The 27825-nt window shown below is 65.7% G+C and overlaps 1 protein-coding gene across 1 annotated transcript; it reads left to right on the forward strand.

Moving 5' to 3' along the window:
- The first annotated feature begins 154 nt into the window (after positions 1-154).
- On the forward strand, positions 155-27711 carry PPL (periplakin). The gene is made up of 22 exons (XM_055135227.1): positions 155-400; positions 10844-10943; positions 12915-13069; positions 13400-13520; positions 14429-14542; positions 14624-14665; positions 15379-15540; positions 15613-15720; positions 15951-16046; positions 17483-17605; positions 17688-17834; positions 17999-18150; positions 18412-18509; positions 18636-18793; positions 19423-19601; positions 19683-19821; positions 20506-20699; positions 21026-21176; positions 22120-22203; positions 22675-22791; positions 23579-23671; positions 24380-27711. The coding sequence occupies exons 1-22, from the start codon at positions 339-341 to the stop codon at positions 27041-27043; spliced, it is 5259 nt and encodes a 1752-aa protein (XP_054991202.1). The 5' UTR covers positions 155-338; the 3' UTR covers positions 27044-27711.
- The last annotated feature ends 114 nt before the right edge of the window (positions 27712-27825 follow it).

Below are 27825 nucleotides of genomic sequence, written 5' to 3' on the forward strand. Positions count from 1 at the left end.
TGCTGGGGAGGGAGAACTCGGGCAAGGGCCCCCCTTCCTTCAAGGCCGGCCACGCTGTCCCCCTGCGCGCCTCTAGCTGGTCCCCGGCACCCCTGTCCGGGCGCGCAGGGCGCGCGCGCGGGGCGCGCGGGGGACAAGGCGGGCGGCCGTGCAGGGGAGAGGCTCCTGCACCCCGAGGTGCGGGCCGGGGAGGGGGTGCCCCGGGAGTCCCCGCCCCCCGGCCCCGCCCCCGGGAAGGTAAGCGCCACCTCTGGGGTGCGGCCGAGAGTGACCGCCGCGCCCGCCCGGCCGCCGCACTCGGGCTCCCGCCGCCGCTGCCGTCCCGCGCCGGCCCCACCATGCACTCGCTGTTCAGGAAGAGGAACAAAGGCAAATACAGCCCCACGGTGCAGACGCGGAGGTGAGCGGCCGGGGTGGCCAGGCCGGCGCGGTGGGGGGGGGGACAGTCCAGTCCGGCACGCGGCGCCCGGAGCGCGGAGGGGAGCGCGAGTGAGCGGGCGGCGAGCGGGTCCGCGCGTGCCTGTGTCGCTGTGAACTGGGGGGCCAGGGAAGTGCCCCCCCGGAGGGGCGCGGTGTGGTCACTGCCAGAGTCGCCTGAAGAGACTCGGAGGTGTCCCGAAGGGCAGCGGGGGTGGCCACACCTGCCAAGCTGGAGACCTGGCGGAGGGGGCTGGCCGCTCCTCCCCCTCCCGCTCCCGCGGGGTCTGCGTGCTGGGGCCCCTCCAGCCCTGGCGGCAGGCCTGTACCCAGGTGCCCCCCAACCCCCAGCCGATACTGGCCCTCCCAGGCGGCCGGCGGGCAATGACAAGTCTCGATGCGTCTGCTGTCACCGCGGCCCACGGCCGTTTTGATAAGCGCGATGCAATCACCTAATAACCAGTTTCTGGAGCCCAGTGGAGATGCCGAGATTGACGGGGCCGGGCTGCGCGGCCGGGTGGCCGGCTGGGTAAACCAGGGGGCTGCCGACTGCCCCCTGCCTGGCAGGGGCCGGGCTCCTGGCACCGGGGGCACCCGCCGCCCCAGGAGGCCGCAGGAGAGGGCGCCCCGCCCCGCCTCTGCTCGGGCCCAGGCCGACCTGTCAGACAGGTGTTGCGGGGCCCTGCAGCTGAGCACCCAGCCCTGAGCCCAGCCCTCAGGACCCCCACCCACGCCCTGCGCGTCCCCCTGCCCCCCCTCGCTCCTTCACTCGGAGACACTCCCACCCTCCGCCCCTCCACTCCCCTCCGAGGCCCCGCTCCCGGCTCCCCCCTCTTTCACAATCCCAGAGGCCGGGCAGGGCCCCGTGTGTCCAGCGGGGGCCGTCCAGTCCCTGAGCCATGCTCCAATTGCACAATCGGGGCTTCCTGCCAGCCTGGAGGCTGTGCTGCCCCCCAGGACTGCCCGCCCCCCTGGTCCCCACACGCACACACCCACACACCAGGAGATGGGCCAGGCTGCCCTGTGTCCAGCCCCACCCACTCTTTTGCACTGGGGGGGGGGGCCTGGGGCCTTCCCAGCAGAGGGCCAGGAGGGCGGTCCCCAGCCTCCGCTGCTTGAGGACCCGGGGCTTGGGTGGTCGGGACACGGGCCCTGCCTGCTGTGTGCCCAGGCAGACACCCTCTGCCCTGGGCGGGCAGTCACTGACCCTGGACCTCTTCCTGCAGGAAGCCTGCCTTGTTTCTCCCTGGAGGGTGGAGTTCCCGTCTTCGGGTCTCTTCCCAGCTCAGAGCAGGTGCCCCCTGCCCCTGTGAGGTCTCCAACACGCAGTTCCCGGCTCTCCCCTGGGCGGGGACACACTTGAGGACAGGACTGTGAGGTCGAGGGCAGCCTCCAGACCACCGACCCCAGGAGAGTCTCTACCTGGTTCAGGGGGTTGTTTGTTTGGCTCCATGCAGGGGCGTCGGGGTCACTACTTGGATGTCTGAGGCCTCCCCCCTGCAAAGCTGTGTCCCTCGCGGCCCCCCCCCCCAGACAGCTCTTTGCACCCGCCGAGAACCTCCTTTCGGGCCGGAGAAACAGCACAAGTTAAAGCACTTGCCTAGCATGTGGCTGGTTCTGGTTCAATCCCCGAAACCACATATGGCAGCCCACGAAGTGCTAGGCATAGTCCCTGAGCACAGAGCCAGGAGCCAGCCCTGAGCACCACTGGGTGTGCCTGCCCCCCCCATAATATCTTTTAAATTGCATTTGAGGGACAGGGCTAGAGCACTAGTCCAGGAGTTAAGGCGCTTGCCTTGCGTGCCGCTGACCTGGTTCCATCCCCACTACAGCCAGGAGTGACCCCTGAGCACTGAGCCAGGCATCAGCCCTGCGCGTAGCCTGGTGTGCCGCCCCCAGGAATAACTGTCTGATGGAGGTGTGCACAGTCAGCGTTTGACTTCAGATCTGATCGATGTGTCTGGCCACCTCTGCTTGCAGTTTTCCTCCTGTGACCAGAGTGTCTGGGAATTCAGCAGCTTGCAAACACACAGCTCTTCTTCTTTTTTTTTTTGGTTTTTGGGTCACACCCGGCGATGCACAGGGGTCACTCCTGGCTCTTCACTCAGGAATTACCCCTGGTGGTGCTCAGGGGACCATATGGGATGCTGGGATTAGAACCCGGGTCGGCCGCGTGCAAGGCAAACGCCCTCCCCGCTGTGCTATCGCTCCAGCCCCACAGCTCTTCTTCTTCTTCTTCTTCTTCTTCTTCTTCTACAGAGGTGTTCACAATGTTATTACATTCAGGATTCCAGCACCAGTCCCAGCGCCATCATTACACCTTCCCCTCACCATGATTTTAAGTTTTCCCACTACCCCCCAAGCCTGCCCCAAAGGCAGATCCTCAAATAATTTATTTTGTATTGCTTGTTATGAATAATCTGCTAAAATTGATCCAAAAAAATTTCCTTAGAGCAAAGTGTGTGAGGAACTGCTGCATCTCACCCTGGAGACATTAAGCTCTAGTAAAAGATATTAGTAACATGTTGTTACAAGTTGGGCCTGTGTGCTAATATGTATATGTATTTATATATATATTTTGGACTGAGATCAGTTACCTTCTACTTCACACCCATTAAATGTGATGTACTACTCCTCGTACATCTGTGGCTTAGAATTCTCGGCCACACGCTCCAGGAATTCTAAAAGTTGAAGTAGGGTGACAGAGCACACAGCTCTTCTTTACAATTGTTTTTTGGGGTTTTTTTTTTTTTTTTTTTGGCATTTTTTTCTTCAGGGCAGACCCGTCAGTGCTCCGGGGTTACTCCGGGCTCTGCACTCAGGAATCACTCCAAGCAGGCTTGGGGGCACAGATGGGCTGCTGGGGATCGAGCCAGGGTCTGCAGCGTGCAGGACAACACCCCACCCGCTGTACATTGCTCCGGCCCCATTTTCTTTCCTTCTGGTGAGAAAACTGAAGGTACGTCCAGGTACCAGCTGTTCCTCACCTGGCCCCAGGCTGGCGGAATAGGCCTGGCCTTCCCGGGGCGAGACTGGGGGTATGTCTGGGTCCCTTCTCCCTGAGCCCCTCGGTCAGACACCCCTGCAGCTCTGAGCTGCCGTCCTCGGTCCCGGGGTGCTGACCCCCTGCATCACTCTTTCACCCTGACTTTTGTTTGTTTGGCGTTCACCCTCGGTGGTGCTCCAGGATCACTCCTGGAGGGCTCAGGGTGTGGTTCTGGGGGTGGAACTGGGCTGACTGTGTGCAAGGCCAGCGCCCAGCCCTGGTGCCCACGCCTGCGGCCTCAGCCTGGCTTTGGGGGTCTCTGCTGGCGTGTTGGCGGGGAGGCCCTCCAGCCTGGCTTCTGTGGTGGGAGTCAAAGCTGGGTGGCGCTGTGGGGGGCTGCCAGGCGGGGCGAGTCCGCACAGGGGCACCGCCGGTGGGAGCAGCTCACCCTGACACCGGGCGGGAGCGCTGGGTGTGGACGCTGCAGTTACACCTGGCTGGTGACAGGCCGGGCCGGTGCTGCAGGCGGCCAGGGACAGCGTCCAGCGCAGCAGGGAGGGCCGGGAGAGGGGCGGTCACTGCCGGCCCCGCTGTGCCCTGGGCTGGGGCCCTGCGGGCAGGAGCTGAGGCCAGGAGGCTGCGAGTCAGGCCTGGACCCCGCGCTCCCCGCTCTCCGCGACCCTTGGGCCCATGTGGGGGCGTGGCGGGCATCTGTGGTGGGCTGCACAGAGGAGCAGGCTGGGCCCTGCTCAGCTCCAGGGGGGTGTCGGGGGGAGGTGGTGTTCCTGTCACCATCGGGACCCGTCTGGCTGCAGGACTGTCTCAGAGACACAGCCTAGACAGACGGGGGTTTCTGGTGCCGCATGGCCTGCTGGGGCCGTGGAGATCAGGGAGGGCTTCCTGGGGAAGGCGTCTAACCTGTCTGGAGCGGGAGTGAGGTGAGTGGTAGCGTACTGCTCTGCTCTCACTGCTTGGGGGGGGATCCAGCCCGGTGCCCCCCGTACTGACGGGCTCCCTGCATCCCTAGAAATGGGGTGTTCAGCCTCGGCTCCCCAGAAATGGGGGCGTCCTGCCCGCCACCAAGACCCGGGTCCCGGCAAGCAGCCTGGCCTCACCCCAACTTCATCTGGGGAGGGTCCCCTGGGAGCAGCCCCCGTGGTGGGCGCGGGCGGCGGGGAGGGGCGGGGCCGGGTGAAAGGTGTGAACAGTGCTGCCCTCTCGACTCTGACCGCCACGCTCGCCGGCCCCTCAGCCCCTCACTGCCTCCTCGGGGAGAGGGAAGGGCACCCCGGGGAGATTGTGGGGGCGTGTGCACACACGAGGGCACGAGAGAGTGCGTGTGCATGTGTGTGAGTGTGTGCAGGTGAGTGTGCGCATGTGAGTATCTGAGTGTGTACGTGGAGGGTAGGTGTGAAACTGAGCATACATTCATGTGTGTGTTCATATGTTGTATGCACATGTGTGTGCTGCCTCAGTGTGTAAGCCGGTGTGTACGTTGTATGTGAGTTGTATGTGTATGTTGTATGTGAGTGTTTCTGTGGTCATGGCCACTGGCACCCTCCCCCGGCCCCGGCAGACGCATGGACACCCTGGGGCAGAGACAGCTGGGGATGCTCCTGACCCGAGCCGCCCTCCTGGAGGCGGCGGCCCACTTCACGGGCTGAAACACACCGCCGGTGCCCAGAGCCTGGTGGCGGCTTGGGGCTCGTGTTTGGCGGGAGGACGGTCTGCCCACGGCCCGGGGAGGGAAAGTAGGTCTCCCGGCCTCCCGGGCCGGGGGCGGCAGCGGGTTGCAGGGACTCCAGGGACTGCCCAGGGCCCTGTCGCCTGGACTCGCCGTGCCTGGCTGCCCGCCCCCACTCTGCCCCCACTTGCCCGGCCTTCTCCTGGCAGCGCGCGGCTGAGTGGAGCCAGAGCTCTGGCGAGGTTGGCACTTCCTGCCCTCCCCCCGGGAGCACCCTAGTCCCTCTCTCGGGCAACACCCAGAGGCAGGCAAGGCGCTGGGGGTGTCTGGGCTCCCTCGAGAGGACCCAGGGCACTCTGGGCGACTGTGCCAGCCCGTGCCCCCCGACTCTGCCTGAACCCACCTGGTGAGGTGCGACAGGGACCGGCCGCTGCTCTCTGCGCTGCCCGGGGAGGGGGATCATCGTGCCACCTCTCACGGGCCTGGGTGCGGCCCTGGCATTCCACAGGTCCCAGCCCTCACCTGCGCCCGGTCCCCTCCTCCCAGCGCCCGTGCCAGGCCTGGGCCCTGCCCCTCTGTCCCCAGGCCCTCCACAGCCAGGCGCTCTCTGCAGATCCCGTCCTCTGTCCTCTGCTCATCCCCCTCCACCGTGCCCACCCCCTCCTCTCTGCGCACAGGAAGGCGGGTGGGTCTTCCTTGAACTGTCCGACCTTCTGCTTCCCTGGCTGCCTGCAGAGCCCAGTGTCCTGGCCCGGGCCTGTGGGGGACTGGGAGCGGGGTGGGGTGGTCATCCAGCCAGTCTGGGGGCTTGGGGCGGCCTCACAGCCTCGCCCCTACCTGCGGGCCCCGCCCCTGATGCTGGCCCCGCCCCGGACCCGGACCCGCCCCTGGCGCTGACCCCGCCCCATCCCCTGGCCCCGCCCCTGCCTGCTGGCTCCAGCCCAGCTAGCACGCCTGGCTGCTGGGCGCAGTGTCCGCGCTGACCATGCTTGGCTTTGTTCCTCTGTTCCTGGGTGGGACTTTCTGGGTCTGGTGGAAGGTTCAGGAAGGATTCTGTTTTGTACCGCCAAGGACAGAGCTTGCTCTTGTCCCACTGCCCAGAGACAAAGCCAAGCTCTTCCCGGGGCATCAAAGGGGCGCTTGTGGGAGCTGGTGGCGCAGAGAGCTGGGCGCGGACACCGCACCCCGACCGCAGGCCTGTCTCCCCCCGCCCCGGGCCCCTCATGAAGCAGGGTGAGCCTGCCGGCTCCCGACCCTGTATGTGGGGTGCAGGTCACAGGCGGCTGGCCGTGCTGGGCAGGTGGATAGCCACAGGCATGGCGGTGGCATGGGGGTCTGTCCTCCCGGCCACGTGTCCAGAGCACAGGGGCTGCGTGAGCCCCGCTGCGGCCGGGGAAGGTCTGCAGGGATGGGGAAGGGCCACGCGGGAGTCTGTAACATCAGCTGGCGACCAAACCGGCAGAAGGACCGTGGCTGACTGGAAGCCCATCATGGTTTCCTGCGCGGGAGGGGGGTACTTCCCCCACCCCGCAGAGTCACCTGAGCAGTTCTGGGGGGCGGGGCCAGGCTGCCCCCGAGGTTAGGATCTGCCGCCCCCGGACTAATAGCCGGGTGTAGGAGAATTTATAGTCTAATTAGCATGGAAGTTTCTAGTGGCGAGAGTATCAGGCCATGCCCGTCACTCGGGACTTTACGGGGTGCTTCCTGGGTGCTGCTTTCTCACGAGACTCCTTTCCGGATGTGCTCCCGGGGCAGGAGCCCCGACTCCATCTCCCGCACCACGTGGCCCTCCGAGCACTGAGCTGAGAGTAGCCTTCCCAAGCCCCACACTGTTGGGTATGACCCCTAAAGAAACCTCCCCCCAGAGAGACCTTGGGGGTCTGCGTCCTCCTGCCTGCTTCCCTGTGGCCCAGAGTGGGCGTGGCCTGTGCTCCCTCCCCCCTTCTGGGCCGGCTGCAGGCGAGAAGGGCCCAGAGGGCAGCGGTGGTGGAACCACGCTGCCCCGGACGGCGTGAGTCCGTCCCCTAGGACGGTCGCTGTGTCCGCCCTGCCGGTGCGTCCTGCTTGCCTGGCCCCTGGCTGGCAACCCTCTGGTCAGCCTCGTGCCACGGAGCCGGAGCCGTGTTTGCGCTCAGCTGCCCGCTGGTCCCGGTGGGGGCCTCACAGCGCAAGGGGCCGAGGGGCTTCGCGTGTGCCGCAGGCCTGGCCACTGCCTCCTGGCTGCCCTCCCCGGCCCCGAGAGTCCAGCCTGCACCAGGCCTGGCCACGGCCTCCTGGCCGCCCTCCCCAGCCCCAAGAGTCCAGCCTGCACCGTTGCTTCCTGGTCCCCAGGTGTTTCGGCCACAGATGCTGCAGGGTTAGGGCTGTCTGTCGCCTTCCTGGTTTGATCCCGGCACCCAATGGTCCCCGAGTGCCACTGGGGTCACTCCTGAGTATCCCTGGGTGTCACCAGAGGATAAACAAAACCCCAAACAGCAGAGTTCCAGATGTGCTCCCCAGGCAGGAGCCCCGACTCCATCTCCCGCACCCTGTGGTCCTCTGAGCACTGAGCTGAGAGTAGCTGCTCTGCCCCCTCCTGTCCTCCGCTGTGAGGGGCTCAGCTGGCGGTGGGCTGGTGTCGGGAATGACACTGGCAGGGGCTTGGGGCACACGTGAGGGGCGAGGTGTGGTGGGCGCGGCCAGTCTCGAAGCCTCGTTCTGGGAGCAGGCTCCGGCCTCTCCAGGCGGGAGTCCTGCGGTGGCTGCTCGGCCCCCAGCACTGGGGCTGCCCGCTGGCCTGGCCGGGGGCGCCCCGCATCCTGCTGGCCACAGCCTGCGGGGGGCACTGACACCCCCACCCGCCCGTTCTGGAGAGATGACTCTGGCCGCTGGGAGTTGGAACCTGCTACTGGCTGTGTGACCTCGGGCTGTTGTCTTCACCTCTCTGGGCCTGGTTGTTTCTGTCCCGACAGTGAGCAGAGGGCAGTGGCTGTCCTGCTCTGGCACCCTGCTGCACTGAGCGCCCCGAGGGAGATGGTTGTCTGAGAGGTGGGAGGGAGGAAGGGGAGTGCCCGGGCCGAGTGGGGGATGGTCCAGTCAGGGGCACTCAGGGGCCCACAGCTGTGCTGCTCGGCCTTCACTGCTGGACACCCCGGGTGTGCCCTGTGGGACTGTCCAGGCCTCAGAGCACTGGGGAGAGAGTCTGCAGACACACATCCCAAGGCCAGCACCCTGGGCACCTCCACCAGGTGGGGCCCCGGGCGGCTGTTGGGGGGTGCAGCCCCCGAGCATTCCAGCCGTTCCCACACTGCTCCCCTCCCCTGCACGTGTCCCTGCGCCCCACGGAGGCAGAACCGGCCCCAGAGGCAGGAACTAGCATCGCCGTGGCCCGAGTCAGGGAGAGGGGCAGGGTCGCCCCCCGCGGGCCTGGGCAGTGCCCAGCAGCTCCCGCCCCCGCACGGCAGCAGGAGGCAGACGCCCTTCTGTTGGGCAGTCGCTGGACTGTGTCTGTCCCCTGGGTGCCCGAGCCGGGGGGTGTCGCCGGAGCCCTCGGAAGTCAGGCCGGCCCAGGCCAGGTGTCGGGGTGCCCGGGCCGGGGGCGGAGGCCAGGACAGTGGGCACTGTGCCGGGGGCACCTGAGTCTCTGCCCGCCTCCTGCCACGGCACCCCCAGGCGCCCCCAGAACCGTGGGGCCGCTCGGGGCCCGCACTCGGGGGAGCCCGGCGCGGAGCGGTCCAGAGAGCTCTTGGCTTGAGGGACGGAAAAAGAACATGAAACGTGCTGTGACTCATTTTTCTGGGCACCAACTGCCAGAATGTTCTGTGCATCTGGCTGAAAATCTTTTGTGTTTTGGAGTTTTGGTGTCTGGGGCCACACCCACCGGTTCTGCGGGCTTATCCTGCCTTGGGGCCGAGGGGCCGGGACAGGCCCTGGCCCGCTGCTCTGTCTCTCCAGTCCTGCTTGTGACCTTCAAGTGCGTTCCCGGGACAACCCTGCGAGTCTTGGTGCCCTTCGCTGCGGCCACACAGCAGGACCCCCTCTGGGCCGGGGTCATCGCTCAGCCACACGCTACCTGCTTCTACTTGCTTCTCGGGGGGAGTCACCCCCTTTCGGAACCGGGAGTTGGGGGTCAGGGGAGAGACCCTGAGCCCGACGAGGCTGCTGGCACTGTGGACGTGTGGCAGGCGGTGTCCTCCTGGCCCCGGGGCCTGCGCCTGCGCCTGCAGGTTGGGAGGTGACCTCGGGGTCTCAGCCAGAGGTGCCCTGTGGGTGCCCCCGGGCAGACCCACAGAGGCCGGGTAGCAGGAAAGGGTTGTGGCAGGGGTGGGTGGGGAGGAGGGGCAGGGGTGTCTCTACCCCGGACAAGAGGAGCAGAGGAGAGGAGTCGGGGTGCAGGGTGGCGGGGCTGTGACTGGGGCGGGAGCCGGGTGCGGGGTGGCAGGGCTGTGACACGGGCGGGAGCCGGGTGCGGGGAGGCTGTTCCCACGTGGGTCCGTGAGAGACCCGGGGAGCGGGTGGGCCTCGGCTCCCTCTGCAGAGAGAGTTTTGGGAGCACGAAGAGCCTGGTGGGGGGGGAGGGAAGTGCCCCGCCCCCTCAGCCCTCCCTCCTGTCCCCTCTCTGGTGCCCCACGCCATGACGACCCCCATTCACAGGGACACCGAGGCTTCGCGTCCAGGCACACACCTTCTATCCCCAACCAGCTCAGACGCCGGCTGCCCCCGACGTGCCCTGGGTGGGGTCCTCAGTCTGCTCACCCATGTAATGGGCAGGTGGGGCTGGGCCATCTCCAAGGCCTCAGTGCCAAGGCCACTGCCCGTGCCCCTGCGTGCAGCTCCGGCTTCCCACTGGGCAGGGCCTGTCCCCTCCCTCAGGAGCGGTTCAGTCCCCTTCCTGGGGGTCACTGGGCTTTTCTGGCCCCACGGGGTGGCACCATCTCGGGGGCCGGGGAGGGCCAGAGGCGGGCGCAGGGCCCTATCTTGGTGCCCATCAGCCCCTGGGCCCCGTGTCTGCTGCCTGTGTGGCTCATTAGTGCCATGAAAGCTGGACTGGCTGGGCCAGATCCCGGCCTCCGGTGACCCGGCCTGTCCCCCCGGTGGCTGCCACTCTGCCCGGGTTCTGGTGGGTGTCCATGGCGCCCCGGGGGCTGGGAGGCAGGACCCCAAACCTAGATGGCAAAAGCGCTGGGGCTGTCTCCAGGGGCCTGGGTTCAAATCCCAACCCAAGTGTGCTTCCTGGTAGTGGACTGGGCCCAGGTTCCCGAATGCCCCTGGCCTCAGGTTTCCCGTCTGCCAAGTGGGGAGAACAGTCGGGGGCGGCCAGATTCCAGGAGCTCATGCATACGGGACCCAGTAGGGGTGTGGCTGGCCGGGCACGCTCGGCTCCCAGGCAGCTGGGCTGCTCGGTGCCCACAGGGCGTGGGGTACAGGGAAGCAGAGAGGGGGGAGGGCAGCCGAAATGACCCCCCCCTGCTCTGGGCTGGGGGCGTGGCCTGGTTTGTCCTGATTCTCAGCCAATGACCCAGCGTCTCCCCCTCCCCGCGGCACCCTGAGGGCCCTTGCAGACCCCACTTTCCCGCCCGGGGCCCCTGTGGGGTGCAGGGGCCGATGGCCGGGGGCTCCTGGCTGCTTCCATGACGGTTTCCCTCCGGGACCCTCTGAGGGGGCCCTGGGCCTCCCTGTGGGCTGCGGAGACCGGTTCCCAGAGCACCCCGGCTGCTGGCCTGCGTCTCGGTGGCGCGAGACCCCCCCAGCCCCCTCACCCCCTGCTCTGCTCACAGCATTTCCAACAAGGAGCTGTCGGAGCTGATCGAGCAGCTGCAGAAAAATGCGGACCAGGTGGAGAAGAACATCGTGGACATGGAGGCCAAGATGCAGAACGTGAGTCCCGCCTCCCCAGCAGGGCTTCGGGGTCCCGCCCGCTGGGCTCCCCCGCCACAGCGTTATTTGGGGCGTGGGCAGCCCCCGGGCACGGCCAGAGCCGCCCAGCGCTCGGCTGGCTGCGGTGCTGGGCCTGGCCTTGGACCCTGGCACGCGGGAGGCTCATGCCCCGTGCCATGGGCCCCCCGGGACACTGGTAAGCCACAGGGGGGCGTCCACAGATGGGCCCCGTGGGCGAGAGCAGGCCGGCTGTCCCGAGCCTGACGGGTCCCAGGGTCCTCCCCACCCAGCCCCAGCCCCAAACACCAGCAGTGCCAAGGGGGTCCCTGCAAAGAGCCCCTGACACCAAATTCCTGCCGTGAGGTCCCAGAGCCAGTAGGAGAACATGGTCTCGGCCTGGTCTTCATTCGCCTCCGGTTTCACCCCCTTGCTGTGTGAGCTTGGGCAGCTCGCCTCCCCTCTCTGTGCCTGCGGCCCCTGTCACCCCCGTCTCCCGGGTGGCCGTGAGGACTCTGGGAGCAGGTTTGCCCTCACCTCTCACATGCACGATGCCCCCAATGAGAGAAGAGAGAGTGGTGGCAAATCCTTAGCCCCTCCCTGTGCCTCAGTCTCCCCTTCTGTGACCCAAGGCCCAGAGAGTCACACCTGCTGGTGAGCTGCCGATGGTCCCCTGACCAGGAGCCCCTCCGGCCCGCAGGGGTGGCTGGGGAAACGGAGCTGGGGTCCCAGAGGCTGAGCAAGCTCGCAGACACGCCCACGGGCCCTGCGGGGGCAGCAGGCGGGGCCCTCGGGGCTGTGGCAGCTGGAGCCGGCAAATCCCTGGCACGGCTGCCCGCGAGGCCAGAGGCGGGCCCAGGGGACCAGGGCCGCTCTGTCGGGGGCTGTGTCCCTCCCCCTGACTGCCCGGTGTCCACTCCGCCATGGGCCAGCAGCGCGAGGGCAGGAAGTGGGGGTGCCGGGGAGGGGGGCAGTCAGCTCCCTGTGCCCCCGGGCTTTTCCGGAAGCCCCTTTTCTGGCCTCTGCGCCCCGAGCCCCCTGCTGGCCTCCTCCTTCCTAATGGAAACAGCCTGTGGGGTGTGTCTGTTTCCCTCCAGCCAAGTGGGCTGTGTTCCTGCAAACATCTCAGGGCTGAGGAGCAAATGGGTGAAGCCAATTAAAGCTGGGAGTGGGGTGGGGGGGGTGGGGGGGAGCTGCTGCCTCCTGTGCCCCTCGGACCACATGTGCGTGTGTGTGCATGCATGTGTGGGCTTGTGTGTGCGTGTGTGTGATTCTCTGAGCATAAGTATCAGAGAGTATGCATGGGAGTGTGACTGTGTGTGCGCGTGTGCCCGAGTGTGTGAGTGGCTGTGTGTACACGTGTGAGTGTGTGTGAGGCGGGAGGGGCGGAGGGGAGGAGGGGAGGGACCGGGACTCGCCCTCTCCTTTATTCGCTTTATGATTCCAAGGAACAAGGATGTTGGGAGGATAATTTTGAGATGCTTTTAACTTCAAACGAACTGAGCTGCAAAGAGACCGGCTTTGAATGAATCAGAGGACCCCTCCCGCCTCGCTCCCCCTTCCTCTCCCCTCCCTCCCCTTTCCTCCCTCTTTCCGGAGACTTCATTAGGACCCAAAGGATCCGGAACCTTCTTTTTTAGTAGTGAAATTCACACCAAGTCACCCGCAGTGGCGTGTAGCACATGCACAGCCTTGCATAATGTTCTGGAACATTCTCCTGGTCCTGAAGGGACCTCCACATGTGTTAGCTGTTACTGCCCCCCCGCCCCCATGACTGCTCCCTGGCTCGGGGTGCACTTCCTCCGGCCCCCCCCCCCCCCCGCCCCTGCTGCCCTCGGCTCATGGGCTCCCCAGGGCTCCCTTTCTGGGGAGTGGAGGGAGCCTGTGTCACCGGGGCCGGGTGCCCCATAACTCCCTCTCAGGGTCCCCAGAGGCTCTGCCGACTCTGACCTCCCCCCCCCCCGCCACCCCTAGGACCTGGCTCGTCTGCAGGGGGGGCGGCAGCCCGAGCACAGGGACGAGGTCCTGCAGAAGGTGTCCGACTCGGAGAAGCTGCTCTACGTGCTGGAGGCGGACTCGGCCATCGCCAGACACATGAAGCACCCCCAGGGGGACATGATCGCCGAGGAGTAGGTCCCCTGCCCGTGACACTCCCACGCCGGGAGACTGCAGCTGCCGTCCCCATTCCGGCCCTGTGGGCCCGGCCCCTGAGCCTGCCCGCCCCTGCCCAGCCTCCGGCCACCCCTGGGCCTGTCCCTGTGAGGACCCCTAGGCCCTGCTGGGTGGTGGGCTCCAGGGAACAGCGGACCTATTTCTTCCAGAACTTTCCACGGTTCCGGGCACCCAGACGAAAGAGGGTAGCCCTGTGGCCCTGACTCCGCAGGGCCCCGGCTGGGATGTGGGGTGGGCTTGGGTGAGCCCCGCGGTCCGGCCCCTTGACAGAGTGGTTCCCCCCTCAGCATCCGCCAGCTGAAGGAGCGCGTCGGTGACCTGCGCCAGAAGCACAAGCAGATCTACAACCTGGTGGGGAAGGAAGTGGACCCCCAGGTCAACTGGGCAGCGCTGGTGGACGAGAAGCTGGTAGGGCCCGGCCTGGCTCGGGAGACCCCCCCTGCAAGGCACCCCGATCCTGCCGGGGAGGGAGTCCTCTTGCCCTCGCCTCCTGCTGTGTGTGCCCAGGGAGGCTCAGAGAGGCTCGGCTGGACTGGGGGTGCACAGCAGCAGGGCTGTGACCCCGGACTTACCTCCAGAGGTGGGGATGGGGGGCAGCAGGCTGGAAGGAGAAGTTGGACCTTGTCATATTTTTTTTTCTTTTTGGGTCACACCCGGCGATGCACAGGGGTTACTCCTGGCTCTGCACTCAGGAATTACCCCTGGCAGTGCTCAGGGGACCATATGGGATGCTGGGAATCGAACCCGGGTCGGCCGTGTGCAAAGCAAATGCCCTCCCCGCTGTGCTACTGCTCCAGCCCCATTGTCATATTTTTATTGTTAATTTTTGGGCCACAAGGATCAATCCTGATGGGGCTCAGGGAAACATGTGGGGTTTTGGGGATCGAACCCGGGTTGGCTGCATGCAAGACAAATTCCTGCTGTACTATGACTCCAGCCCCTTTGCCTGTTTTTGTTTTGTTTTGTCTTGGTGTGGGGCCACACCCGGCGGTGCTGGGACTGGACCCCAGGACTCCTTCCCGCATGCAAAGTGCATTGAGGTGGGCCTGAGCGACAGCACAGCAGGGAGGGCGTTTGCCTTACACACAGCCCACCAGGGTTCCATCCCCGGCATCCCTTGGGTCCCTCGAGCACCGCCAGGAGTCATTCCTGAGTGCAGAGCCAGGAGGAAGCCCTGAGCATCGCCAGGTGTGACCCAAAATAAATAAATAAATAAATGAAGTGTGTTGAGTTGAGCTTACCCTCTGCCCCAACCCCCTTTTCCTGGTGTGGGTGGGCGAGCCATGCCCGCGGCTCAGCCCCTGTGCGCCCCCCAGGACCAGCTGGGCACGCAGAGCTTCGGGACGGACCTGCCGCTGGTGGAGCACCAGGTGGAGCAGCACAACATCTTCCACAACGAGGTCAAGGCCATCGGACCCCACCTGGCCAAGGTGGGTGCGCGGGGCCACGGCGGGGAGGGGACGGGGGCGCCCCGCCCCGGCCCTGACCCCCGGCCTCTGCTCTGTCCCCAGTTGCAGAACAGCGAACTGCAGGCCAAGTACCAGAAGCTGCTGGTGAGACCCCGGAGGGGGCGTGGCCGCGGGGCGGGATAAGGGGCGTGGCGAAGGGGACGGGCCAATGGCCGTGGAGAACGGGGCCGGCGCGCCCCCTGCAGGTGGTTGCTGCTCAGTGAGCGTTGCCTGGCTGCAAACCCAGCCTTAGGGGTCGCGGGTGCTGGTGGGGCCGTGCCGGGCCTCGCGAGCCCCAGCGTCTTCAGCTAGGGCTTGCAGGGTTCGTTTTTTGTTTTTTTGTTTTTGCTTTTTTCGCTTTTCTTTGGGGGCGGGGGATGTCACACCCGGCGATGCTCAGGGGTTACTCCTGGCGGTGCTCAGGGGACCCCGTGGGGTGCCGGGGATGGGACCCCGTCGGCTGCATGCAAGGCAAACGCCCTCCCCGCTGGGTTGCGGCTCTGGCCCAACTTGCAGTTGCTTTGGGGGCTGCTGCGGGCCTTAGCCTGGTGGGTGGTCTGGGGGCCCGAGGCTTTCGCGTGGGTTCTTGTTTGTGTAGCAAAATGCACGCAGGAGCCGCCCTCCGAGGCTTGGGCTTGACCCTGGGCTTCCAGGGCGCCGAGGCTGCAGCTGTGGTCGGGCAGCGCCTGTGCGCCTGTGTCGGGGCTCCCGCAGCCTGGCGTTTCTCAGAGGGGCGGAAGGAGGCTGCACACACGCGGCTGCCCAGGCTGGGTGGTGCCCGGGGGGCTCAGCCGTGCACCCGCCCTGCTCCCCCGCAGGCAGCCTCGCAGGCCCGGCAGCAGCACCTGAGCTCGCTGCAGGACTACATGCAGCGCTGCACCAACGAGCTCTACTGGCTGGACCAGCAGGCCAAGGGCCGCATGCAGTACGACTGGAGCGACCGCAACCTCGACTACCCCAGCCGCCGGCGCCAGTATGAGGTGGGCGCGAGGGGGCTGGGCGGGGGGAGAGCCCTGAGGCCACTCCTTGACGCCCTGCCTCCTTCACCACAGAACTTCATCAACCGGAACCTGGAGGCCAAGGAGGAGAGGATCAACAAGCTGCACAGCGAGGGGGACCAGCTGCTGGCCGCCGAGCACCCGGGGAGAAACTCCATCGAGGTGGGCCAGCCTGAGGGGCCTCTCCTGCCCCCCAGCCGGTGCCCAGCTCTGCTCGGTGCCCGCTGAGCCTCCTGCAACTGCCCCGGTGCAGTGCACAGCCCGCACGCCTGTGCCCGCAGCCCCGTGTGTGTCCTCCCTTCCTCTTTCCCCTCTTCCCCACGGGCAGAGCTGCTGCGCCCACATCTGTGCCGGCAGATGCCCCCAGCAGCCCCGCCCCCTCCTCCCTGCAGGCGCACATGGAGGCGGTGCATGCCGACTGGAAGGAGTACCTGAACCTGCTCATCTGCGAGGAGAGCCACCTCAAGTTCATGGAGGATTACCACCAGGTACCCGCCGGGCCCGTGCGCGCCCCCTCCCGGTTACTCCCAGGCCCAGGGATGACCAGGTCAGTGTGTGGCCAAGCGGCGTTCTCAGGTGGGCCTACCCCAGCCGTGCCCGGGAGACTCAGCCCTGCACAGCCAGCTCCGTGCTCTGCCCTGCGGCTGCCTCCCCGCCCTGTGAGCTCTTGAAAGGGGCTGGAGCAATAGTACAGCGGGGAGGGCATTTGATTCCCAGCAGTATCCCACAGGGTCCCCCGAGCACCGCCAGGAATAATTCCCAGGTACAGAGCCAGGAATAACCCCCCGTGCATCGCTGGGTGTGACCCAAAGAGCAAAAAATAATAAAAATAAAGTGGCCCCCGGGGCTGGAGCGATAGCACAGTGGGTAGGGCACTTGCCTTCTACGTGGCCAACCCGGGTTCGATTCCCAGCATCCCATATGGTCCCCTGAGCACCACCAGGGATAATTCCTGAGTGCAGAGCCAGGAGTGACCACTGTGCATTGCTGGGTGTGACCCAAAAAGCAAAATAAAATAAAATAAAATAAAAATAAAGTGGCCCCTTCAGCCATTTCCTGGTCAGCCCAGCTTTCTAAGGACCCACACCCCAAAGAGCAGTGTACACCCACTAGCAGCCACCGAGCCTCCTGGCCCCGGTGCCCACCGCCCAAGTCTGGGTCTGTGGATCTGCTGACTGAGGCTTCAAGTCGGGGCTGCCGACCCCCTCCCCCCCGGCCTTGGTCGTGGCCGTCCTCACTAGCCATTGTTTTTCCGGGGTTCCCTTCCTCTGGTGGCACAGGCCACGCTGCCAAGGTTCCCCCGTTTCACGGGGTTATTTCCAGAGGGAAGTTTTTATCGCGAGCTACGGGAGCTCCTGACAGTGGGGTTCCCCCTCTCTGGGTGACACTATCGCAGTTCCTGGCTTGGTGTCTGAGCCACTCGGGGCAGTGAGCTCAGGGATTCCCCACTTCCCACTGGGCAGCTGACGGACTGACGGGTGGCCAAGGGAAGGTCCCAGAGCAGGCTGGAGAGACGGGGCTGGCCTCAGGCGCTGACCGTGCATGTGGCCAGCCCCAGTCAGACCCCTGGTACCATGGAACCATCTCCAAGCACTGCCAGGAATAATCCCTGAGCACAGAAATAAGAAATAAGAATAATCCCTGAGCACAGGGAATAAGTCCTGAGCACTGCTGGGTGTGCCCCACCCCCAAAAAAGAAAAGAATATTCTAGAACAAAGTGGGGCGGCTTGTCTTAAGCCTGGCCCAGCATGCAACGCAGGACAGTGGCCGCTGGGAGCGCGCGGGTGTCTGCAGCGTGTCCCGAGGTTGTGGACGGGGACGTGCTTCTTCCCTCTGGGCTCCTCCAGCTGCTGGCTAGGGAGGGCGGGGCGCCATGGCCGGGGCCACGCTGGGTGCTCAGGGTCCCGGTCCCTCGGCCCGCAGTTCCACAAGGACATGAGGGACGCCCAGGAGCTGCTGCGCAAGGTGGACTCGGACCTGAACCAGAAGTACAGCCCCGACTTCCAGGACCGCTACCAGATCGAGCTGCTGCTGCGGGGGCTGGACGTGAGTGCAGGGGGCCCGGGCGTGACCCCGGGGGCGCGGGGGCACAGGCCGAGGGGCTCACCGCATGCCCCGCTCCGTGCAGGAGCAGGAGAAGGCGCTGGACAAGTACGAGCAGGTGGTGCGGGGCCTGCAGCAGCGCGGCCAGCAGGTGCTGCCCCTCAAGTACCGCCGGGAGACGCCCCTCAAGCCCGTGCCCGTGGAGGCCCTCTGCGACTTCGAGTGTGACCAGGTGGGCGGCTGCCGGGGGCACCCCATCTCTGCGAAATCCTGGGGGGCTTGAGGGGCTGCCCGGCCGTGCCCGCGGCCCCGGGAACCCCGGCAGGGGCCGGACAGCCTCCCCGGAGCGCGTCCAGGCCCGGGGCGCTGCCGTTCTGAGAGGCCTGTGCCCGCCAGGGCCCCATCTCCAGAGGCTACAGTTACACGCTGCAGAAGAACCACGGGGAGAGCTGGGACCTGACGGACAGCGCCGGCCACAAGCTGACCGCGCCCGCTGTCTGCTTCATGATCCCCCCCACCGACCCCGAGGCGCTGGCGCTGGCAGACAGGTATGAGGCCCGAGGGAGGAGGCCCCGATCCCCTCAGCTCCCTCTGGGCTGTGCGGCCGCGGGGTCGCCGTCCTGGTCCTGGCCGTGCCCCCAGGCTGGCAGCTCAGTGCAGGGGCAAAGAGTCCTTGGGGGAAGGAGAGGAAAGGGTGGAGCCAGGCCCAGAGGCCTCCAGAGCCCTCCCACCCCCGCTCAGCAGGGTCCCACGTGGGGGCTGGAAGGGCAGGGGGCTGCTCGGGGTCCCAGCCTCGCTGTCCCCTACAGCCTGGCCGGCCAGTACCGCGCCGTGCGGCAGAAGGCGGCGGGCAGCAGGCGCGCACTGGAGCAGCGGCACGACATGCTGAAGACCCAGAACCCCGGAGGTGGGTCCCGGCAGGCGGCAGAGGGCAGAGGCCTCTGTGTGTGTGTGTGTGTGTGTGTTGTGTGTGTGTGTGTGTGGGGGGGAGGTTCGGGCTCCTGCCCCGGCCAAGCACCACCTCTTCCTGCAGACGCTTCAGACCTGCAAGGGCGGCAGCTGCTGGCCGGCCTGGACAAGGTGGTCAGCGACCTGGACCGGCAGGAGAAGGCCATCACAGGGGTCCTGCGGCCTCCGCTGGAGCAAGGCCAGGCTGTGCAGGACAGTGCCGAGCGGGCCCAGGCCCTCCAGGTACCCCGGCGGGAGTCACAGGGGACCCTGTCCACGAGGGGTCAGTGCCTCAGGCCCCACCTACCGCCCAGGGCCTCTGCGGCACTGGTGACAGGAGCCGCCAAGGCCCTGCCAGACCAGAGGGCCCCACCCTTCTTCAGAAGCAGGCGGAGGCCCAGGATGGTGCGGCCAGAAATGCAGAGTCAGCCACGACACTCACCCACAAACACAAACACACCCAGTCACCCGCCCCTGTAAACACCCCACACAATCACCACACACCCACACAGTCACCCTCACACGCACACTCACACCCCCCCAGTCACCCGGAAACACCCGCACACACGTCACAGACACGCCCACACCTGTATACTCACACACACACTGGTTCCCAGTCCCCTCTGGGGGACCCTCACTGCAGGCTTCCCGTGGGGGAGTCTTTGGGCGCCCCCCAATGTTGACTGACCGGCTGAGTCAGGCCCGACCCGGGGGGTGGGGGTGACCTGCCGCAGCTGCGTGGGGTCGCAGGGCCCAGTGTCCCCGCCAGGGAGGGCGCCCCGAGACGGGAGCCCTGGGCCTCTCCTTGCTGGGCCCGGGCTGGGCCGGGTGAGGGGCGCGGCCGCGGTGGACCCGAGACTCTGTCCCCGCAGACCCTGTCGGCCGAGCTGCTGCAGATGGCGCCCGAGAAGGAGCGCAGCACGGCCGAGTGCGAGGACTTCGTGCGGGCGCTCCCGGGCAGCGGCAGCGCGACCCTGCTGCGGACACGGGTGGACGACACCCACCGCAAATATGAGCGCCTGGTGAAGCTGCTGGACGCGGCCCGAGAGAAGTGGGTGCCGGGTGGGCCCCAGGGGCGCGGGGGGTGCCCAGGGGTCAGGCCGACGCCCCCACTCCTACCCCGTACCCTCAGGGTGGATGCTGCCCACCGCCTGGAGAAGAGCCTGCAGCAGGGCCGGGAGGTGCTGGCCACCTACGAGAACCAGCTGACCCAGGACGACACGGTGCCCGAGGGCAGCCGCGCCCTGGACAGCAAGAGGCAGGAGCTGGCGGTGAGGCGGGGCCCTCCTGGGCGGGGTGTGGGCCGAGCGGGCCCGTGCCGTGTCACCTGGAGCTTGCCCAGGGAGGCTCCTGGCACGGGTCCTGCTCACTGGCGGTGAAATCAGACGCGCCAGGGCTGGAGCGAGGGTACGGGGGGAGGGTGCTCGCTTTGCACACGGCCAAACAGGTTCAATCCCCGCCACCCATGTGCTCCCCGAGCCCAACCAGGAGCGATTCCCTAAGCAGAGTCAGGGAATAATCCGTGAGCACGCGGGTGTACCCCCCGACCAAAAAAAAAAAAAAACCCAGGGGGCCGGAGCGATAGTACAATGGGTAGGGCATTTGCCTTACACGCAGCCAACCTGGGTTCGATCCCCGGCATCCCATAAGGTCCCCCAGGCACTGCCAGGAGTAACCCCTGAGCATCAGTGGGTGTGACCCAAAAACCAAAAAAAAACCAAAAAAAACAAAATAAACCCAGCATCCACAACCTTTAACCCCGCTATCTATAGACTGGGGTCCTGGCCTGCGCGTGCTGGGCTGCTTCCCGAGACCCCTCACTGCCCTGGGCGCCGCCACACACCCACACGCTCAGACACGCCGAAGTCCTCGCTGCAGGGCTGAGAAGGGGGCGCAGAGGGAGGCCGGCCCTCCCGCACCCGGCTCAGCCAGCGGTCACCCACCCCGCCCCCCAGGACACCGCCGCCCAGCTGCAGGCGCAGAGCAAGCTCCTGGAGGAGGTCGAGCAGAAGCTGCAGGCCGTGAAGCAGTGCTCGGGCGTGCTGGCCAGCGGCTTCCAGGAGCACTGCCCGGACCTGGAGCGGCAGGAGGCCGAGGTGCACAAGCTGGCCCAGCGCTTCGACAACCTCCGGCAGCAGGTGGCACGCAGGTGAGCGGGCGGCACTGCAGGGGACACGCCCCACCAGCTGCACCGTCGCTCGGGGCCGCCTGGTACTGGACGGAGCCCAGGTGTACCCTGGGCCGGCCACGTGCTCTATGGCACGCCCCACACCCCAGGCCCCCGAGCGTCGGGCGCTGTGGCGGGGCGGACGGGGCTTCTGAGGGGCCTTTGCGCCTCCCTGGGCTTCAGGGCCGGGACTGGGCTGACGCCCTCTCGGCAGGCGGCAGGCCACTTCCAGGCTCTTATGTCCGGGTCCCTCTCTGGCCGAGCCGAGCACCAGGGACGGCTCCCGGGCTGACCACTTTGCCCCACAGGGCCCAGAGCCTGCAGAGCGCCCGGGCTGCATATGAGGAGTACTGCAGCGGCCGTGACCACATGCTCCAGTTCCTGGGCAGCATCCCCAGCTACGAGCCGCAGGAGACGGACAGCCTCGGCCAGGTGGACACCAAGCTGAAGAACCAGAAGGTCGGGCCTACTTCTATGCCCTCCGGCTCGGGAGCCCCGGGGGGACCTGCCCTCACCCGTCACACAAAACCGGATCTGTACCCACTCACCCCTCTTCCCCCGCGTGCCCAGGGTGGGGCTCAGCCTGGAGGGGACACCCCACCAGGACTGGCTGAATGAGCTCCAGGTTCGAGGAACACAAGAGCTAACATGGGAATAAAAGTGTTTTAGGGTCCGGGCTGGAGCGATAGCACAGCGGGGAAGGCGTTTGCCTTGCACGCCGCTGACCCAGGTTCGATTCCCAGCATCCCACAGGGTTCCCTGGGCACTGCCAGGAGTAATTCCTGAGTGTAGAGCCAGGAGTAACCCCTGAGCATCGCCGGGTGTGACCCAAAAACAAACAAAAAAAAGTGTTGTAGGGTCATTTCCCAAGTTTAGGGTCCCACCTCCTCAGGGCAGCAGTTGTGGGATGGATGAGGGAACCCAAAGGCCTGGACTTGGGGCTGGAGCGATAGCACAGCGGGGAGGGCGTTTGCCTTGCATGCGGCTGACTCGGGTTCGATTCCCAGCATCCCATATGGTCTCCTGAGCATGGCCAGGGGTAATTCCTGAGTACAGAGCCAGGAGTGACCCCTGAGCATCGCTGGGTGTGACCCAAAAAAGAAAAAAACAAAAACTCAAAGGCCTGGACTTCGTGCCCAGTCCCCTTCCCGTTGGCTGGGCCACTGAGTCTCACTGCCTCCGCTCCCTTCTGCAAACTCAGGCCAGTGGGAGGCCAGGGATCACCTGGGAACATCAGGGCATGCCCGTTTCCCCGCAGCACAGATGGCCGTCTTGCAGGCCCTTCTTCCGGGGCCCCTGGAGGGGCCTTCCAGGATGCCCAGGTGTCTCCCGGGCACTCCTGGAGAGCAGCACGGGCCCTCAGAATCCTGGGCGTCTGGTCAGGCTTCCTTTCGTTGTACAGAACCTGCTGGATGAAATGGCCAGAAGGGAAGAGGAGGTGCAGAAGGTCTACGGCCAGGCCCAGATGTACCAGCAAGCCGTCAAGGTAAGGGCCGGAACTCCCGGCCAGGTGCTCGAAGGGCCTCACTCCTCGGGGCCGGCCGGGCCAGCCACACTCACTGCCGGCGGGCGAGAAGTGGCGCACACAGCCCGTGAGGAAAATCACGCCAGGCAGCAAGTGCCAGCAGAGCTTTCTCTGTTGGAAGTCAGGTGGGGAGAGGGGGAGGGATTCCTGAAGGGAAAAGAAATCAGAGGAAACGCAGGCACTACGACAGCATCCTGCACACGCCGAGCAGAGCTTTAGATATAATCGCAGTGTCCAAGGCCACACCACGGCTGGAGGCTTCCCCCGCCCGGAGGGCAGGCAGGATGCGGTGGTGCCACCTGAGGACACGGCAGGCGTCACAGCCCCCAGCCGTGGCGTGGCACCCTCCACAGCCAACACAGGGGCGGCAGGCGCGAGGCCTCGGGCGCCAGCGGCCTGTCTGCCGTCTGCCATGGCTGTGTCCTCCGACAGGACTACGAGTTAGAAGCGGAGAAACTCAGGTCTCTTCTTGACTTGGAGAACGGAAGGAACAGCCACATGAGCAAGAAAGCCAGGCTCCAGTCTCCTGCCACCAAAGTGAAGGAGGAGGTGAGCTTGTGGGCGCTCGGGGACACAGAAGTGGGTGCATATTCAGGAGGAGGTGAGCCCCCGGGGCACAGAGTTGGGAGGAGGTGAGCCCTTGAGGATGCAGAGTTGGGAGGAGGTGAGCCCCTGGGGATGCAGAGTTGGAGGAGGTGAGGCCCCCAAGATGCAGAGTTGGGAGGAGGTGAGCCCCTGGGGATGCAGAGTTGGAGGAGGTGAGCCCCTGGGGATGCAGAGTTGGAGGAGGTGAGGCCCCCAAGATGCAGAGTTGGGAGGAGGTGAGCCCCTGGGGACGCAGAGTTAGGAGGAGGTGAGCCCCCCAGGACGCAGAGAAATGTTCAGAGTCGGGTGAGGTGAGCCCCCAGACACAGAGAGAGATTCACAGGCAGGAGGCAGCGAGGCCCCTGGACTCAAGTGGCGAGGGGGTGTGCGCTCAGGACATGGGGTTGGGGCAGCAGTCCCCCGCCCTCAGTGCAGACCAGTTTGATGCGGGCCGCTTCTACCCCACCCATGGATTCGGGAATTCCCCTGGCTCCTCCCTTCAGCAAGTAGGGGGGAGGCGGGCTGAAGGTGTCGTTCCCTCCGTGCCGAGAACAGAGGCTCAGAGACAGACGCTCCAGCTTAAGGGCACCGGGGCTCAAACTTCTGCCTGTAAACCCCGAGTCCACACCCCCAGATGACACTGTAAGGGTGTGGCAAATTTCTTCCTTGACCCCCAAGTGCCCGAGAGGGGCTCCTTCCCCGCTTCCCCGAGGCCTGTTCACGCCTGCCTGATGCTCTCGCGCTCCCGTAGGAAGCAGCGCTTGCTGCCAAGTTCACTGAAGTCAACGCCATCAACAGACAGAGGCTGCAGAACCTGGAGTTTGCTCTGACCCTCCTGAAACAGGTAACAGCTCCCCACAGCAAGAAGGAAGGTTCCTCCCGCCCCCCCAGAGCAGCCCGTGAGCAAGTGCAGGATCCCTGGGCAACGCGGCTGGGGACACTGATGCAAACATGGGTCCAAGCAACTGCCTGTTGACACAGCATCACCCCACACAGGTCTTTTTTTTTAAATTTTTTTTGAGGGAGGGTCAGACCCAGCGATGCTGGTGGGTTCCTCCTGGCTCTGCACTCAGGAATTACTCCTGGTGGTGCTTGGGGGACCCTATGGGATGCTGGGGGTTGAACCTGGGTCAGCCGTGTGCAAGGCAAACGCCCTCCCTGCTGTACTACCTCTCCAGCCCCAACGCAGGTCCCTTTAAAGCCCACACTCTGTGGGAGCATCGTAAGAGCAAGCATCGGGGAGCGACTCAGGGAGCACAGGCCGGGGCGACTACCGCCGTGACCCACCCAGGAGCTGCTGTCACTGAGCAAGCGCTCTGTGCTGCCGTGGAACGGTCTCCAGGGTGCAGACAGGGGACTCCTGTCTCGGTGCAGCCCAGGATGGCACGGGGACAGGGCGGGAGGTTGCTTCCCCTCCAAGTCTTGCGCAGTGCCATGCTTCCACAGGATGCACTCGTCGCCGAGTCCGTGTGTGACACCAGCCCAGCCTGTCCTGCCCGCAAGGGTACGGGGACACTTCCGACTCTCACGCATACCGTCTTCTCCTTTGCAGCAGCCCGAGGCAGGCATGGCCCGTGAGAGCCTGCAGGGTAGCCGGCCGGGCTCCGGCATGGACGAGACGTGGAAGATTCAGAAGGAGCTGGATGAGGAGACGGAGCGGAGGCGGCAGCTGGAGAAGGAGGTGCAGAGCGCCCAGGAGGAGATCCGGAGCCTGCAGGGCCAGGGCCCGCAGGAGTCGGTGGTGACACAGGAGGTGCTCAAGAAGCTGCCGGACCCCGCGCTGGAGGAGAGCCTGCAGCAGACGCAGCGCAGCCTGGCGGAGGAGCGGCACAAGAACCAGCTGCTGCAGGACGAGCTGGAGGCGCTGCGCCGGCGGCTGCGCGGCCTGGAGCAGGAGGCCAGGGACGGGGGCCAGGAGTACGTGGTCAAAGAGGTGCTGCGCATCGAGCCCGACCGGGCGCAGGCCGACGAGGTCCTCAAGCTGCGGGAGGAGCTGGAGGAGCTGCGGCGGCAGAAGGGCACCCGCGAGGCCGAGGTGGCGCTCCTGCAGCAGCGCATCGCGGCGCTGGCGGAGGAGAAGAGCCGGCCACAGGAGAAGGTGACGGAGAAGGAGGTGGTGAAGCTGCAGAACGACCCCCAGCTGGAGGCCGAGTACCGGCAGCTGCAGGAGGAGCAGCAGCGCGAGGGCGCGCTCCGGGAGAAGCACGAGGAGGAGCTGAGCTTCCTGCAGGACAAGCTGCGGCGGCTGGAGAAGGAGCGGGCCATGGCCGAGGGCAAGATCACCGTGAAGGAGGTGCTCAAGGTGGAGAAGGACGTGGCGGCCGAGAGGGAGGTGGGCGAGCTCCAGCGCCAGTGCGAGGACGAGGCGGCCAGGACGCGCAGCAGCCAGCGGGAGAAGACGGAGCTGCTGCGGCGGATCTGGGCCCTGGAGGAGGAGAACGCCAAGGTGGTGGTGCAGGAGAAGGTTCGGGAGATCGTGCGGCCCGACCCCAAGGCCGAGAGCGAGGTGGCCAACCTCCGCCTGGAGCTGGTGGAGCAGGAGCGCAAGTTCCGGGGGGCCGAGGAGCAGCTCAAGAGCTACCAGGCCGAGCTGGAGGCGCTGCGGCGGCGGGGCCCCCAGGTGGAGGTCAAGGAAGTGACCAAGGAGGTCATCAAGTACAAGACGGACCCCGACATGGAGAAGGAGCTGCAGCGGCTGCGGGAGGAGATTGTGGACAAGACCCGGCTCATCGAGCGCTGCGACCTGGAGATCTACCAGCTCAAGCAGGAGATCCAGGCCCTGAAGGACACCAAGCCCCAGGTGCAGACCAAGGAGGTGGTGCAGGAGATCCTGCAGTTCCAGGAGGACCCCCAGACCAAGGAGGAAGTGGAGAGCCTGAGGGCGCGGCTGTCAGAGGAGCAGAAGAAGCAGGTGGACCTGGAGCGGGAGCGGCTCTCTCAGGAGGAGAAGATCAGGCAGAAGGAGGAGGAGCTGTCGCAGGTGCGAGAAAGGGTGGTGCAGCAGGAGGTGGTCCGCTACGAGGAGGAGCCGGACCTGCGCTCCGAGGTGGACGCCTTCACGCAGAGCATCGACGTGGAGCTGCGGCAGATTGACACGCTGCGCGGGGAGCTGCGGCGGCTGCAGCGGCGCCGGGCCGAGCTGGAGCGGCAGCTGGAGGAGCTGGAGTGCGAGCGGCAGGCGCGCCGGGAAGCCGAGCTGGAGGTGCAGCAGCTCAAGCAGCGGCTGGCCGACCTGGAGAAGGAGGAGGGGGAGGCCCGCGAGAAGGTGACCCTCAAGCAGAAGGTGGTGCTGCAGCAGGACCCCCAGCAGGCCCGCGAGCACGGGCTGCTCAAGCTGCAGCTGGACGAGGAGCGGCACCGGCGCCAGGTCCTGGAGAGCGAGCTGGAGACCCTGAAGCAGCAGCTGGACCGCCTGGAGAAGATGGAGGTCAAGGAGAAGGTGGTGTTCTCGGAGAGCGTGCAGGTGGAGAAGGGGGACACGGAGCAGGAGATCCGCAGGCTCAAGAGCAGCCTGGAGGAGGAGAGCCGCCACAAGCGGGAGCTGGACGCCGAGGTGGGCCGCCTGGAAGCCAGGCTGTCGGAGCTGGAGTTCTCCAACTCCAAGTCGTCAAAGGAGCTGGACTTCCTCCGGGAAGAGAACCACAAGCTCCAGCTGGAGCGGCAGAACCTGCGGCTGGAGACCCAGCGGCTGCAGTCAGAAATCCAACTGGCCGCCACGGAGACGCGCGACCCGAGGCCCGTGACGGCGGCGGGCGCGGGGCCCCACCTCGACTCCAGAGTGTGGTCCCTGGAGCGGGAACTGGACGACCTCAAGCGGCTCTCCAAGGACAAAGACCTGGAGATCGACGAGCTGCAGAAGCGCCTGGGCTCGGTGGCCGTGAAGAGGGAGCAGCGCGAGAACCACCTGCGGCGCTCCATCGTGGTCATAGACCCCGACACGGGCCGGGAGCTGTGCCCCAAGGAAGCCCACCGCGCCGGGCTCATCGACTGGAACATGTTTGTGAAGCTCAGGAGCCAGGAGTGCGACTGGGAGGAGATCTCAGTGAAGGGTCCCAACGGAGAGTCCTCCGTGATCCACGACAGGAAGTCTGGCAAGAAGTTCTCCATCGAAGAGGCCCTGCAGAACGGCAGGCTGACGCCCGCGCAGTATGACCGCTACGTCAACAAGGATATGTCCATTCAGGAGCTGGCTGTCCTGGTGTCCGGGCAGAAGTAGCGCAGTCCTCCTCCGCTGCCTGGGGAACACTCGCTGCCCTTCAAACTTCCTGGTGTGTCTTCTTCTCCCGGGCCCCATGAAGGCTCTGGCCTGGATTATTCTCCCTCTCCCCCCCGGCCCCTCACCCGACTCCCATCAGGCTCAAGATTCGCTCACCGACAAGCCCGATCGGGAACAGATAACTCCTCTCGACCATCCAGCTGGCCAGCGCACGGTGCCCGCCCTCCAACCCCTTTCCCGCCAGCAACCGGGAAGCTACAGCCAAAGACAACAGAGCGCGCACCCTCACAGCTTCCAGTGCCCGCCTACGCCCAGCAGACAAACGCCACGCCCCTTCCTGCCTATCCCAGCACCCCCTCCCGGGCCACCCACCAGGACGATGGCTAGGGGTCTGCGTTCCCTCAGAGGGCTCCTTGGTCCCAGGAAAGGCAGAGTGTGGCCCGGTGCAAGAGCGGAGCCGCCTGCCAGCCCTCAGAACAGAGGGGCTGCTTGGCCCCGCCTGCAGTGCCTTACCAGCCCCACTTGGTATCTTACTGGTATTTAGGTAAATTTTGTTTTATTCACTGAAATAATCTTTGGGTTCTCTGGATCTCATTTATGTATCATGTAAGAAATGGGAAATAATAGGGAACTATTTATAGCACAAAAATAAACCCCCGGTGGCTTGACTCTCTTTCCTGGTGTGTTTCTTCCTCTCCCGTGAGGGTCCATCCGCAACTCCCAAACGGATGTCACACTTACACCAGCCCCGACTGGAGAAAGATCACGTAAAAAGACAAAAG

Source organism: Sorex araneus, chromosome 4 (genome assembly GCF_027595985.1).
Source record: "Sorex araneus isolate mSorAra2 chromosome 4, mSorAra2.pri, whole genome shotgun sequence".
Taxonomy (NCBI): domain Eukaryota; kingdom Metazoa; phylum Chordata; class Mammalia; order Eulipotyphla; family Soricidae; genus Sorex; species Sorex araneus.